General features: G+C 43.1%; 1 protein-coding gene across 5 annotated transcripts in view; it reads left to right on the top strand.

Moving 5' to 3' along the window:
• LOC119466438 (E3 ubiquitin-protein ligase wwp-1-like) overlaps nt 1-13,346 on the top strand; it is a 66,851-nt gene extending 53,505 nt beyond the window's left edge. For all 5 annotated transcript variants that reach the window (XM_037726953.2, XM_049669918.1, XM_049669904.1 and 2 more), the window contains 9 exons: nt 1,460-1,541; nt 1,897-1,968; nt 6,197-6,285; nt 6,348-6,507; nt 6,607-6,740; nt 6,848-6,988; nt 7,053-7,173; nt 9,181-9,382; nt 11,097-13,346. In XM_037726953.2, the coding sequence (XP_037582881.1) occupies nt 1,460-1,541; nt 1,897-1,968; nt 6,197-6,285; nt 6,348-6,507; nt 6,607-6,740; nt 6,848-6,988; nt 7,053-7,173; nt 9,181-9,382; nt 11,097-11,269 (1,174 nt within the window). In that variant the 3' untranslated portion in view covers nt 11,270-13,346. The remainder of the gene's footprint in view (nt 1-1,459; nt 1,542-1,896; nt 1,969-6,196; nt 6,286-6,347; nt 6,508-6,606; nt 6,741-6,847; nt 6,989-7,052; nt 7,174-9,180; nt 9,383-11,096) is intronic.
• Nucleotides 13,347-14,753: the final 1,407 nt, after the last annotated feature.

Genomic DNA, 14,753 nt, shown 5'->3' with positions numbered 1-14,753 from the left:
AAGGTCAATTCGCTCGCTGTTGCTGCCACGCTTCCTCACTATAGCATTTTGATAACAAATGTCTGCGGTCATCGAATGAGGTGTATTCACGTTTGCTTGTGCTAGCGTCACATCATGCTTGTTAATGCGCAGAAAGCCACGGCAGCGGATGTACTTTCGTGCGCTCCCGTCATGGCATCATTCTGCCCGCTCCGCGTGAGGAATGCTGGGATGCGTGGCTGGCTAGACAGACGAAAAATAGGAACGGAGCTATTCATGCGCCAGCAATGTTGGATCACGTCCAACAGCGCCAGACACGCCCGGTTGCGTCGTGTTGTTCGACTATAGGTGCCAGTTTTTCGCCACCGTGACATTGCAGAGTTCGACGCGCACACGTTATGTTGGAGTATATCTGTGGCTTGAGGGGAGCATTCGCCGTTTCAGTGGACTGCCGAACTTGCAGGCAGCTGCATTGTAACTGGTGTTTCGTCTCCCACAACTGCACTATAAAGGCTCAATCACACGGGCCGATACGCCACCGATTTTGGACTGCCGTCTGTTGGCAACAAAGTTTTCCTTCCGTTAAACTGTTGGCCACAGCGTTTTCCGTCCTGTAAACTGCTGTCACCAACAGCCGGCAGACCAAAATCGGTGTTGTGTCAGCCTAGTATGAATGAGCCTTAAGCGATACGCGTATACATAGAGTGCTATGGGAAAATTAACGGGAGTCTAAAAAGACCGTAATATATCTGGTCCTGCACTATAAGCGGTTACGTTATAAGTGGTCTATACTGTACATAACGCCACTTGATGAATGTTCTAGGTGATGAGCACTTTCCAACTTATGGCTAGGTAGGGCACAGGCGGCAATACTGGTGCTCTCCTGTAAGTGGGAAAAGTGAGAGCAAGTGGTAGCAGAGAACTGGGCAAGGTCGATAGGATTCCACTTACTCACTGGTGGTGCCAGCATTTGTGGTTCCCTTAATGCAAGAGGAACTTTTTAGTCTCTCTCTCATTTCAAATTTTGTTCAGAACGGCTTTCAATTTTCTTGCAAGTGTCCTGCATCTTCTGTGCAGGTTATGTTCCAAACCAAGTTCTTTTAACAATTTCCCAAGCCACTTCACACTGGGCCACAGTGCATGCAACAAATGCCCAGTTTTCTGCAGTTCATGCTAAAGATGTCAAAGTAGGCGTTTTTGTGCCTTGTCAAATCAGCATTCGGGTTAATAGGATGTTTTAAAGAACTTGTCTCTTATTTTTTTTTAAATGAACATTCTTGCTGTTTCGTGTTTTCTGCTGCACCAAATCTTGCATGCACTGGGCACGGCCGTCGCTGTCATGTTGACCTTCTGACAGTCTTCTTCATTTTGTCTGTGCTCTTTATTTTTTTGTCGCATAAATAGGCTTTGATATTTGGTATCTGCTTTAATTGTCATACCATATGATAGCTAATGTATGAACATTATTTTCTTCTTGCAGTCCAAAGGGAGCCTATGGAGTGCCATTAGCTTATGAAAGAAATTTCAAGTGGAAGCTTACGCAGTTCCGCTACTTGTGCCACGTAAGTTTCTGGCCAATGTTTCCTAATACTAACTGATTTGTAACTCAAAGTAGCATCAGTGCTATTGGAACACCATAGGACATTCACCACACTGTTCTCTACCCGCCGTGGTGGCTTAACAGCTATGGCGTTGCGCTGCTAAACACGAGGTCACGGGATCAAGTCCCGGCCGTGGCGGCCGCATTTCTATGGGGGCAAAATGCAAAAATGCTTGGGAGTCATGCATTGGGTGCACGTTGAAGATCCCCAGCTGGTCAAAATTCCCACTATGGCTTGCCTCATAATCATATTATGGTTTTGGCACGTAAAGCTTTTAATTGAATTTAGCATTGTTCCCTTTCTCCTTCTCCCACAGTGCAACTCTTTGCCTAGCCACATCAAGATAACAGTCTCCCGGGGAAACATATTTGAAGATTCTTTTGGCCAAGTGAGTGTACTTGCCCTGAGCTGCTGTGTGGCTTTCATGGTGTCACATGCTGGACAACTGTTCAAAATTTTGCTAGAGTTTTGCTGTTACCATTTGAATTCTTCATACACCAATTCGTTCTTTTGTTACTGTTTGTTGATAGGTGTAAAGCTGATGAACACAAGAGAGAAGAAAAGTTTCTTACATTGTTTATTTGTTTAGGTTTTATGTGTTGGCAGTTGTGAGGCTTATGTGTAGACTTCTTCAATGTCACATGTGTTCCTGGTGTCCGTCTTACGATTAACTGTTTTTGTTTTCACATATTTTTTTTTTTTTTCATCTTATAGTATATTGTATTGTCATACTCAGGTGTCACATGTGCCCGTAGTGAGCGCCTTTAATGCACTGAATAGTGGTAATGAGCAGTAATAGATAAACTTACAGGGGCCCTGAACCACACCCCACGGGCTTGGTGAAACACCACAGTCCGCGGATAGCATACGCTGCTGTGAACATCTCAGCTACGTTCTGCAGTCGTGCGCAGCCCGTGGAGCTCGCAAGCGGAGAGCGGTCACCTTTCCCTCAAATGCTCTCTTTTCAATGGAAGCCTGCTCCTCACTCTTTCCTGGCCGCTTAATTTTGTAATAAGCAGATTCCCATACATGGCTGCTATTGGAAAATAGCTGACATCAATCAAGAAGGGTGTTTGGATCAGTGCGCTTCTTCCTACTGTTACTGTGTATATTTATTGACGCAATGTAATAAGCAGGCTGAAGTAAGCGAAAATCTGCTTTCAAATTTTGATAATAACGTACTTCTGGAAGAAGCCGACTACAGTTGAAACCCGCAATAACGAAATCGGCGGGGAAAGCACAAATGTTCGCTATTGCGGGAATTTCGTTGGCGCGAGAATGCGGCAGAAAAGACACGGAATTTACAAAAAACACATTTTATTTTCAAAAGTCAGTTAGTTTGCTTTGGCGGGCCTTACCATGCAGCAATTTCATGCCTCTCGACTCACACTGTAAGAAATGGTCCATCGCCACGTCGTCGTCGTGCTCGCCGAAAAACGAGCGAATTGTGTCGAATGCATTCAGCACATCCTGCGGGCTTGTTGTTTTCTCTGGCTGCTCCGGTCGTTGCTCATCGGGATCGCCCGCCTCGCACACGCTACTGACGATGGCTTCATCAGTCACTTCCTCGTGCACGACGACGCCTTCGTCCGCGTAAACGAACTCATGGACGCTGAGGCCATCGGGAATCTCGTTTGCCACAGCACAAAGTTCGCCCCATGCACTGGTCAGTGACGGCGGCACTGCGCTGTCACCGTCATCAAGTGCGCCTACAGGCGAACCTTCTTCCGGCTCCGCTGGATCAGCGCACGATGCCTGCGGTGTGACAAGGCCGGCGTGTGTGAAGCAATTGGTTATCACGGCTGGACTCGTCGCAATCCATGCGGCGGCGATCATCTCTAGCGCCATGAACATGTCCACGTCAGTGGGGCGCTTCATCTGAAGATTTAGCAGCAAACGCTGAATCAGCCTCTCTCTGTAAGCGCACTTCACGCTGCGAATAACACCCTGATCGAGGGGCTGCAACACCGAAGTGCAGTTTGGTGGAAAGAAAACGAGGCGCACGTTTCCGAGCTGCACGTCGACGTGATGGGCGCTACAGTTGTCGAGAAGAAGGCAGACCGATCTGTTTGCCTTCCGCATGTCGGCATCGAAGGACTGGAGCCAGCTGCTAAAAATGGCCCGCGTCATCCATGACTTCAAGTTCGCGGTGTAGCTTACTGGCAGCCTGCGATTCCCCTTGAAACAGCGGGGCTTCTTTCTTCTGCCAATAACGAGCAGCGGCCGTTTATCTGTGCCATCCATATTGGCGCACAATAAAATCGTCACGCGCCGCTTGCTGTGTTTGCCACCATGGCACTTCTGGCCTTTGAAGTCCAAGGTCTTGGATGGTAGCATTTCATAAAATAGTGCCGTTTCATCGGCATTATAGATGTCTGAGGGCTTGTACTGGCTGAGCAGTTCCTTGTTGCTCAGCAGCCACGACGACGTTGTCACCGAGTCGACGGCTGCTGCCTCCCCGGAGATGACTTTGGCTACGATGTCGTGGCGAGCTTTGAAACGGCTCAGCCAGCCGGGACTCGCCTTAAAGTTGTCGTGGCTGAGCATACAAGCGAAGTCCAGCGCCTTCTGTTGCAGGATCCTGCCAGATAAAGGCACCTTGTTGGCACGCTGTTCACAAAACCACGCGAACACCGCCTTGTCCACGTCCGGGAACGCTGCAGCCGCCACGGTTTTGTTTCTTGCACTCGCGCCGTTTTCAAGCGCACCAAGAATGGAGGCCTTGTTCTTGAGAATCGTGGACAGCTAGCTGCAAGCAATGCCGAATTCTTCGGCGATGTCCATTTTTTTCCTGCCCTTTTCCACCTCACCGATGATTGCAGCCTTATCTTCCAGCGTGATGAACTTCCGCTTTTTCGTTGGAGGCGGCATCTTCGCAGGCAGCGAAATCGGACAAAGCAATCGCAACACACAGTTCACGTTGCACCAAGCCACGAAGCGACCAAGCAAACGCTCGACAAATGGCTCCACACACGCGACCATGTGCGCGCAAAGCCGACAAAGCCAAGCACAGAGCCAAGCCAAGGAATGTGGATTTTCCCCTCGATTTGGCTACGTAGTCCGCGATAACGAGCAGGTGTTTCGGCAAGCTATCATCATCATCATTGTCGCCAGCTTTGTTTTTTTTTTTTGTAAACAATGATGGCGGCTGCTTCTCAAGTACGCTGTAGCGATAGTTTTGCACAGTTTAAGTGTAGCATGAATGCATTTCAGCAGTTTTCGAATGTAGTTAATGTTGCGAGAGTAAATTATTTGCGCACTCGTGTTTCAAAAATTTCGTTAATGAGGGACTGCGGTACGAATATCTTTCGTAGTCGCGAGTTACAAAATGCATTGACTCCTATGGGCGTTCGCCGGTGCTCCGAAAATATTTCGTTGTGGTGAGAATTTCGTTCCCTCGGGATTTCGTTATCGCGGGTTTCGACTGTATTGTCTGGTCACGCTCGGCCACGGCCGCCCGCGTAGGAATTGAACTTTGGCCACCCGGCTTTTCGGTATCATAGCTGTTGTGTCTCGCTAATTTCATCTAGTTTTGAACACTTAACTAGCCTCGAACCATTCGAAACTTAAGGTCAGACCACACGCATGCTTGCCAGCGTACGATTGCTCCTGGACGCTCCTCATTAGACGCTGTGGCGCACTTCGCTTTGTAATGAGTTATTGATGGCACTTTAAAATGTGCAAGTTGGATGTGGCTACTATGCGTCAGTCTAGCTGGTGCAGCACAAAGCTGGTCTGCAGCACGTAGCAGAGCAAGGCAGGAGCATATGTGCGCGAACGCATGCTCTAGCCTGGTCGTGCACAAAGCAAACACTGCAGTTGCATGTAGCTTGCAGTCTGCTGCGTAGCGTAGATACCGCGGCCGCCGCGCACTGCCGGGAAGAGTCCACTGGCTTAGGGTACCTTGATGTCCTCCTCACCAGCGGGCGAGCAGGATATCGGGACGCCCTAACTGGCTGAGTGCACTGCGGTACGCTGAGGATAACCACATTTGGCATGTCATAGGCACCAAAATCAGAAATAGTGCTGTCTACGTGAAGATCCAAAATCAAATTTGAACTGCGCATTACGGTGACATTCAGTAGGCGTTGTGGGCACACATCGCTCCGCCGTAGCTTTCGCAGTGCTAATCATTGAAGAGGGAGCGGACGTACTGCGAGCGGTGTGCTTGATTTTCAAGTCTGCTTAACACATTGAAGAACTTTTTTCTGAACTTTTTTCGGCAAAGTATTCCTGAAATAGTCTAATTTAACTTCAGATGCATTTCTTGACTTCATTAAAAAGTGGTTCAGGGCCCTTTAATGTAAAACAGTATAGGACACCCGATCACAAAAAGTAAAGGCCAGCTGCCCATTGCCCAAAATGGCCAACTGGTATTTATTGCCATAGCTCGTACAGGCTATTTGAATGGCTATTACATAATATTAATAAATCTTAATCACATCTTACTTTTTTTTTTTCTATTTTCACACCATTTATGTGCAAATCTAGTATACTTCCGGTTGTGAAAAAAAAAATTGTCTTGTATTCAGCCCCTTCACTTCAAATTAAGTAGAAATGGCTTGTCAACATTGCTTTGTCACTTTTGTGTACTTACTAGCAGTCATCTTTCATAGATTATGCGGGTTCCACCGCATGAACTGCGAAGAAGGCTCTTCATCACATTCAAGGGGGAAGAAGGCCTTGATTATGGAGGAATAGCCAGGTGAATTTTGTTACATACTTTGTATTTTCTGGGGAATGAAAACTCGTGTTTTCTGTTTACAGAGAGTGGTTTTTCCTGCTGTCACATGAGGTCCTCAACCCCATGTACTGCTTGTTTGAATATGCGGGAAAGAACAACTACAGCCTGCAGATTAACCCTGCGAGCTCTGTGAACCCTGACCATCTGCTGTACTTCCGGTTCATCGGAAGGTTCATTGCCATGGTAAATATGAAAATCTTATGCTTTTAAAACAGCTGAAAATGTGACAGCTACGTACTTCATGTGGTGGCTAACACTTCCATTAATTGTGCTTCTTGATAGGCTCTCTTTCATGGAAAATTCATATACAGTGGATTCACACTTCCCTTCTATAAGCGTATGCTTGGCAAAAAGCTCACCATGAAGGACATTGAGTCCATAGACAATGAGTTTTACAATTCTCTCATCTGGATCAAGTGAGTGCTTTAGAAGTTGCTGAGGCCTTTGAAGCAGTTTAACAATAACATGTATGTCTTTCTCCCTCTTTGTGGCCCCCCCTCCCCCCCCCCTTTTTTTTTTTTAGAGAGAACAATATTGAAGAGTGTTCCCTTGAACTGTACTTCAGTGTAGACTTCGAGGTGCTAGGGCAGATCCAGTCTCATGAACTAAAGGCCGGTGGAGGAGAAATTAGAGTTACTGAGGAGAACAAAGATGAGTACCTGAGGTAGGTGCTTACAAGCCATTTAAAATCAGGTGGGCACATTCAAGGGTTCTACTCTTCTAAACAGGTTGATGACGGATTGGCGGTTTTCACGGGGCCAAGAAGAGCAGACAAAATCATTCTTGGATGGCTTCAATGAAGTCCTGCCTTTGGAATGGCTTCATTACTTTGATGAACGGGAACTTGAGGTATGCCTGTTCACTCCTATCTGACTTAACTTGGATTGCGCTTAGTGATTGTCGGTGCGATAACACAGTGTGCACTTAATTATTTTGTCATTACGGGGTTATATTGTGGAGTGTTAGCAACAGCATAAAGCACTCCATTAAGCATTCTTTCGTGTGAGTAAGGTAGTGCTGGTACTGTCCAGTACAGTTTTCTTTCTGCACATATACCTTTTAACATGACGCATGTGAGTTTGTGTAGCATGAGCCCAAGTGCGTAATGTTGAGTTCCTAATAATGTGTGATCTAGCTGCAATAAACATATGCCTATTTCACTATGTAACGTCATCAAAATCAAAATTTTCTTTATTGCAGTTTTTATGTTCTGAATGGGAAACAGTATTTCTGTCAGTCATTAAAACCATCAGTTTTGGTGTTCCATGGCATATGGCGCCATATCATACTGTAGTAACGGGCATTCCTTGGAATCAATGACATTTTTACAGCTCATCGCTTCTGTGCGCTTCACAGTTTGACAGTATGAAAGTAATAAGGGTGTGTGAATAGCAGTTTTCGAGATTGAATAGTGCCAGAAGCGAATCAAATCGACTAGTGCCAGAAGTGAATGAAATAGATTTTTCTAATACATTGTTTCTGAATAATGCCTTGGTATTTATGAAATAGAAAGTTTGTCATTATAGTGCACATTACAAGGCATGCTTTATTAGAAGCACAAAGAAGCATTAGGAACAACTATACAGATTGTTTGCAAACTCGGGGCTCTTAGGAGAGTACACAATCGTGCAGTATCATGTAAAATCTATAAAGGTAACCTTGTGGACCAAATAATATCTGTGTATGTCATCGCGACCGTACATGCATGTCGTCTGCAGCGACGGCAGCAGTAAAAAAAAAAGCCACCTTTTCACTAGTTCGAATTGCCGCCGCAGATGGTGCCACTATTGTATAAATTATTTTATCTGTTGTTCAAAAGTTTCAAACATTTGCACACTCCAGAAAGTAATGCTACTCAGAGTGTGTCCACATCCAAATATCTTTGTGCACGTCCACTCCTGTTGCATTGGGACCTTACCAGTTCCTGAAAACATAAGTGATGCTGAAGTTCAGGCAGAGGTGACATCCTGGTTTCAGCCACAGGCAGCATATTAGCATGACACTGGCATAATAAACTGAGTGCTGACAAATTCATAAAAAAAGATGATCCACATCTGGATAAACAGCCATTGCGTCACACTCTGACAATAATAGCTTTTTTTTTTTTTTTCTGATCCTTGTTCCTCATTTAAAAATCGGAACTTACTGTGTGGACGCGCTTCAGAATTTCCAATTAACAGTTTGTCCCTCCAGTAAATACTGCTCTACATTCAAGAGAAAAATTGGGTCAACTTCTTCTCATTTGCATGTGTCACCTTTCTTTTCATCAATTTCTTCTGCTTAATGGCAATTTTTTATGTTATTTCTGATTGTAAAACCAGCTTACAACGCACTTCACTGTGTACTCAAGTTTAAACTAAAGGTTGACTAAATTGGTTGGTTGACTAAATTCATAAACGTGTGAATGATTTTTGCTAAATGATTTCAGTTTTGATTAGTGGACACCAGGGTCTGAACATAGCACAGTAGAGCAATGCATATATAGGTGGTGATGTCAGTTGTTCTATGTGACCCTACCAAAATGTGCTACTTTGTTCCACATTGTCCTTTTTTCTCAAGTTGTTTTATGTTCATTTTCATGTGTTCCTTGTATCCTCTCTCATGCAACGCTTCAATCATCAAATCAACAGCAGTAAAACTCCCACTTTTGAAAAGCCTGGTGTATAAATTACAGCTTGGTGGCAGATGTTGCATGATTATTCACAGTTGGTGATAACTCCAGTGCTGTAATTAAAAGAAAGATAAACCTGGGATTTCTGATGGTACGCTGAGTTCGTCTGGAAACTTCATGAAAGCAGCAAACTGTGTCTTGCATTCTTTTGTTGTTGTTGTTTTTTCCCCCCATTCGCCCCATAGCTGATGCTGTGTGGAATGCAAGAAATTGACATTGATGACTGGCAGCGAAACAGCATCTACCGGCACTACACTCGCAACAGTAAACAAGTTATCTGGTTCTGGCAGTTTATCAGAGATATGGACAATGAAAAAAGGGCACGCCTACTACAGTTTGTCACAGGCACGTGCCGTGTACCTGTTGGTGGATTTGCTGAGCTTATGGGTGAGTTTTATAATAAAACATCTTTGTGTACTGCTCTTGCTAAGTCAAGTGCAAAATAACAGTAGCAGTGGTGCTGAAGTACACCCGGCCCCGAAATATTACAGACCATGAAATCTGAGAAAAAGCAGAATATCTCCACAGCCTCAGAACGCAGCTTGGTATTTGTATTTTGGGCCTCGACTAGAATATGGTAACAGCATTGTCATGTACAGTTTCACTGGCTACTGCTACAGGCTCCTCAGGAATTGAACATTTTCTGAAATCCTGAGGTCCGTAAATTTTTGTGGCTGGGTGTACATAACCATAGTAAAGCTCCATGTAACGCTGGGTTGGTGATCCCTGCTGGTCATTTGTGGGCTCATGTACTTTGACTTAGTTGCATGGTACAAAACCGCAGGTGGGGGAAATTAATATCAAGCCCTCCACTACTGCATCCCTGTGTTGCTTTGGGATGTTAAACCCTCTATTTTGATTGAGAGGGAAACTTATTTACGCATGTATAGTGATATTTTTTCGCTCATTTCCCATGGAGAAGGGCCTTTTCCCATGCCATTCAGAATTCTTCCATGATTGATATTCTTTTGCTTTCCACTGGGCGTTAAGAACCAGATTCAGACCTGTTCTGGTCTTATCTAAAACTCTAGCTTCGGTGTTTTTCAGTAGCATCATTTTGGATAATAGCCATTAGTATCCATTTTTTAAGCACATAGTGTTTCTTAGCCTAATCATACTAGCTCTTACAAAATCTCACTAGTGAGAAGCTTGAAGAAACTGTCTAATAATGTAATACTTTCGTCACAGTATGTGCCAGCGCGTTGAACCGCTTATATGCCACCGTTCATTCGCTGTTTGGGTGCTGGCTCGTTCACCCACCTATATGCCGCCATTCCTTCAAGGTTCGCCACTTGGGCAATTTCTTTTATGCTGTAAAAAACATACACAGAATTCGGGACATCTGTAGCCATTATCTAAAGCAGACTAAATTTATGTATTACACATTACTCTCAAATGTAGTAGTTATTAACTTGTTAGTAAGACTTTTGTTAAACTCATGTAACCAATGTATTGGTTTAACATAATTGGGAATTATCCATTAAATTTGTCTATTTTAGGCACTCAAATAAATGCATATTACATTTGCAGTGTCTGTATAGCTGCTTTTAATGTGGTATTTTAGTGAAGTTGTGTTGTAAACTTGATTTTTCTTTTTTTGTTTTGCTCATTTTTGGCATTGTTTATAAAAAATTTGATAAGCTAAGTAAAATATCTACTTTCACATAGCCAAATTTAATCTCTAGCCCTCTAGTGTGATGTCTCTCATAGCCCTGTGTTTCCTTGTGATGATGTGACCCCACCAATCACATCCAGTTCAGTGGCTGCCTAATGGAAGCATATCTGCATTTCATTTGCATTTGTATAGTGAAATCAGTTTACCTCAAGCTGAAGCTTCCTATTAGCTGTAAAGCTAAACCTTAGTATTTAACGTCCAAAAGAAACTACATTGAAAAATTGTTTGTTGTCTGACAGAATTTTCAATGTTTATCAGTTACACTTAAATGAAAGTTTGGAAGACAAGAATGCATAGTTCTATTTTTGAAATAAGGCATCCCTTAATATAAGTTTGGGAATAAACTCGGGGGTGCAATTGGGGCACTAGGTTTACACTTTGCACAAATAAGTGCAGCCCACTTTGCTTTGTCATTTGTTTTCTCAGGGAGCAATGGGCCACAGCGTTTCTGCATCGAGAAAGTGGGCAAGGAGACGTGGCTTCCTCGAAGTCACACATGCTTCAACCGGCTGGACTTGCCACCCTACAAGAGCTATGAGCAGCTGGTGGAGAAGTTGACCTATGCCATAGAAGAGACGGAAGGTTTTGCTCAGGAATGATGCTTTCTCTGCCCGGTATATCTGCTCGTGGGGCAGTAAGCGTTGGGAGAGAAGCACTTGGGGACCCTGTCAGGCTGAAAGAGATAACATAGGGGAATGTTGATAAGGAGCTTAGATCTCTCCAATGCCAGCTTTCCAGGGCATTTAGGTTATGTGCTACCATCAAGGCAGCAAGCTACATTGCCTGACAAGGTGCAATGAGCTTTTTTCTTTTTTTCATTAAGAAAAAAGATGAAAGGTAACTTCTGATGTGCTGTGTTCTTGTTACCTTTGTTCTGCTTGCTTGACATTGTTTTTGCGCTACTCGTTTTCTGCATTCAGGCCTAAAGGGTGCAACTTGTTTGGCTTGAATTCTTGTATGTTTTGGTACTGTGATAAGAGACAACACCACACCGGTACTAGTAGTGGTGCAATGGTTTTCCCAAGCAGTTAGCTGCTTTGACCTGTGTTTGCTTTTATGTTTTAGTCAGCTCTGGGTGCTACCTTAAGGTGGCACCTGGTATAATTGAAGATGGTTCCTTTGTTGAATGGTCTCTCTTAGTGACATTTCACTGCTGTAGAGTAGCCAATGTGAGGCTTCTGGCCGGCTGAGGGTGTGATGTAAAGCTATGGTCCTCACCAGCTTAAAGGAATATATATTTATTGTGTCCGTATGCTCACCTTGCTAAAATAATGAGAACTGGCCTGGAAGAGTATCTGGCTTTTTCTGCATTAGTGCATGTCACACATGCATCCCACTTGGTTAAAAAAAAGAAAGTAGTGTGAGCTGGAATTGGAACTGTGCCAGTGTTCCCATGCCAGGGGGATCTACTGAGGCAGCATACTTGCATGAAGTGGCTGTTCTCTCAGGTGTGTCAGAGGACCATTGAATAACATGTTTTAAAAAGACAAAACACACACACGTGCAGACACACACACACACACACACACACACAGCCACCTGTCTCCAAAAAGGCTTTCTCAGGTTCTGAAGACACTTGTGAAATGAATATTGTTTTGGTTCTCTCTGCATCTGTCCTTGTGTGGATGCCACTGCACTCTTGGTTGGGTATACTTTAAAATGGGGCTGCAAAGCTCTGTACATATGTTGTACTCAGTGTACTGAATCTTGTATTGGCCCAAAGGAATCCCCATAGGGACTACAACGAAGATTGTCATGGGATTGCATTCAGGCGGCCGGGCACACACTGGGGAAAATGTAAATACAATGTAAAAAAAAAGTAAAGGGGAAAGAAAGGGGTCTACTCGGCACACTGTTGTTCTGATGTAGATTTTAGCCAATGCAGGCATGTGTGCTTTTCTCTTCTGGCAGTAGCCTAAAAGGCGTCTGCTGCACAGGTGAAATTCTGCTTATTGTATTAAATTTTTTAGTTAGCAAAAATACCTCGGTGAAAGTGTGCTTTATCAAATTTGGTAAAATCAGCTTGAAAGTTTTGTTGCTATGCGAACATTGTTGGTTGATGTGTGGCAGCAAACTTCATCTCCTAATCTTGTCTGTGCTTTAAGTCATTTTTTACTGATTTCTACTGGTGTATTGAAAAATCTTTTATTTTTACTTCTCAGTCAATGTATTGTGTAGGCTGTGGTTGTGAAAATGCTTTCTTCTGAAGTGTTGGTCAGCTGTAATGCATCACTTTGGTTGTATGTGTAAATACTTGTTTGAAAATCTTACCAGTTTACAGTGCTGCTCATCTTGGCATATCTGGGTCTTGTGACACTTTACTGTATTGCTCCTTTATATTTTATAATGGAGATATAGATATAAGTACAGAGTGAACAAGACTGCTGAGAGTGCATATGCCGGTGTTTTGTCGCCATGTAGAACCACCACCTGCAGGAATGATCTGCCTGTAATTATTGTTTTAGACATAGCATCCTATACTGAACCATTATTTCCTGAAAGTCATTGCCAAGACGTCGTACACCAAGGTTACTTTGTGTAGTATGTTACTATGAAGAGAGTATATAAATATAAATATATATATATATATAATATACTACAAAGAACTTTGCAAAATTGGCAATATATCAAGTTTGACTGTACATACATATGAATTAAACCCGGGTGCAAAGTCAACCATTGTGTTTTGAAATTGCTTTCTCCGCTTTGGACAACCTCTCACATTTTTCATTTGTGGCCTTACTTTCCGATGTAAAAATTAAGAACACATTATGTTTACTAAATATACGTAAATGTACGTAAGGCTAGCAAGCTGTTGCCAGCAATGATTGGGTAGCCTTTACTTTTATTATGGCAGTGCATGCTTTGGTGACATTTACCTAAATGCAAAAACTTGCTTAAATTAAAGCCTGGGCAACCATTGAGAGGTGCCCATTGAACATATGTTCTTGTAACAAACTTCATTTTCTTTAAATTCATGGTGAAAAGAGTCGTGTTCTGGTGCTGCTACTACTGTTGGCAAACTTCTCTTTTAACCCCTTACTGCACAAATTTTTTTCTTGTGAAAAGGACACATCTTTGTTTATGCCAGAAGTGCCGAAACAAATCAGTTTTCCAAAGAAATCCATGGTTGTGATTTCATGAGCGGAAATTGTTATGTATTATATATGATACACCATCCAGTTACAGGTATATTTTGTAACCATACAACCATGCAGAAAGATGTTTCAGTTGGAGATCTGGAAAAATATTACAACCATTGAAAGAAACTTCGTAATAAGTGAAGTGTACTTCTTGTAGCTTGGGTTAGTACAAGTTTCCTAAAAATGTGATGTCATGCATGATTAATCAAATGATATCTTGAATATCCAACCTGGATCCCTTGTAGCACTTCCTTCCGTGTGGATTTTTGCTTTCTGTAGGCTTTAGGAGCTTGATGTGAGCATAGAGAATGCCTTCTTGCTCTTCCTCCGAGAGTTCTTTGTTGCTACTCTTGTCTTTAGCTCTAGAAATGCGGCTGGGCCGATGTTATGCATATCGTAAAGACTGTGGGAATTTTCATTTTATGATATATTCATCATAATAATGGTGCTATTCAATATAATGGCCTATAAATGTTATGTTCTGGCTCAAAATTTGTTTTCTTGCAACAGATCTCTACTTAGCAGCTAGTGACACCAGGTTCTAGCCTTTGCCAGATTGTCATGTCAAAAAAAAAAAAAAATACTGTTTCAAGCAGTCACAGATAATTCTAATTATAGTCAAGACACTTGACACCACTAAATTGATTACATCCACCCAGGAGCGACTTGCACAGACACAAAGAGTGTGCTAGGCCTAACCTTTGACAAATGAAATTGACAAAAAATCTGAAGATATGCAACTGACAGGTAAAGAGTTGTAGATTCAAGCTTCAGAAGCGTCTTCTGATTTATTTTGAGCACAAATTTGGTTGTACCTCAGTGAAAGGGCACAATTAACGCAGATTGGCCATGAATGGGGCTGTGTAAAGCAGGGTGTTGAACTGAACTGGAACTGAACCAAAAACGAGCTGAACCGAAACCGAACCGAGCAAATATTTGG

The sequence above is a fragment of the Dermacentor silvarum genome, chromosome 1 (assembly GCF_013339745.2).
Source record: "Dermacentor silvarum isolate Dsil-2018 chromosome 1, BIME_Dsil_1.4, whole genome shotgun sequence".
Taxonomy (NCBI): Eukaryota; Metazoa; Arthropoda; class Arachnida; order Ixodida; family Ixodidae; genus Dermacentor; species Dermacentor silvarum.
The sequence above is the reverse complement of the archived record's forward strand: the minus strand, read 5'-3'. Positions and strand labels throughout refer to the sequence as shown.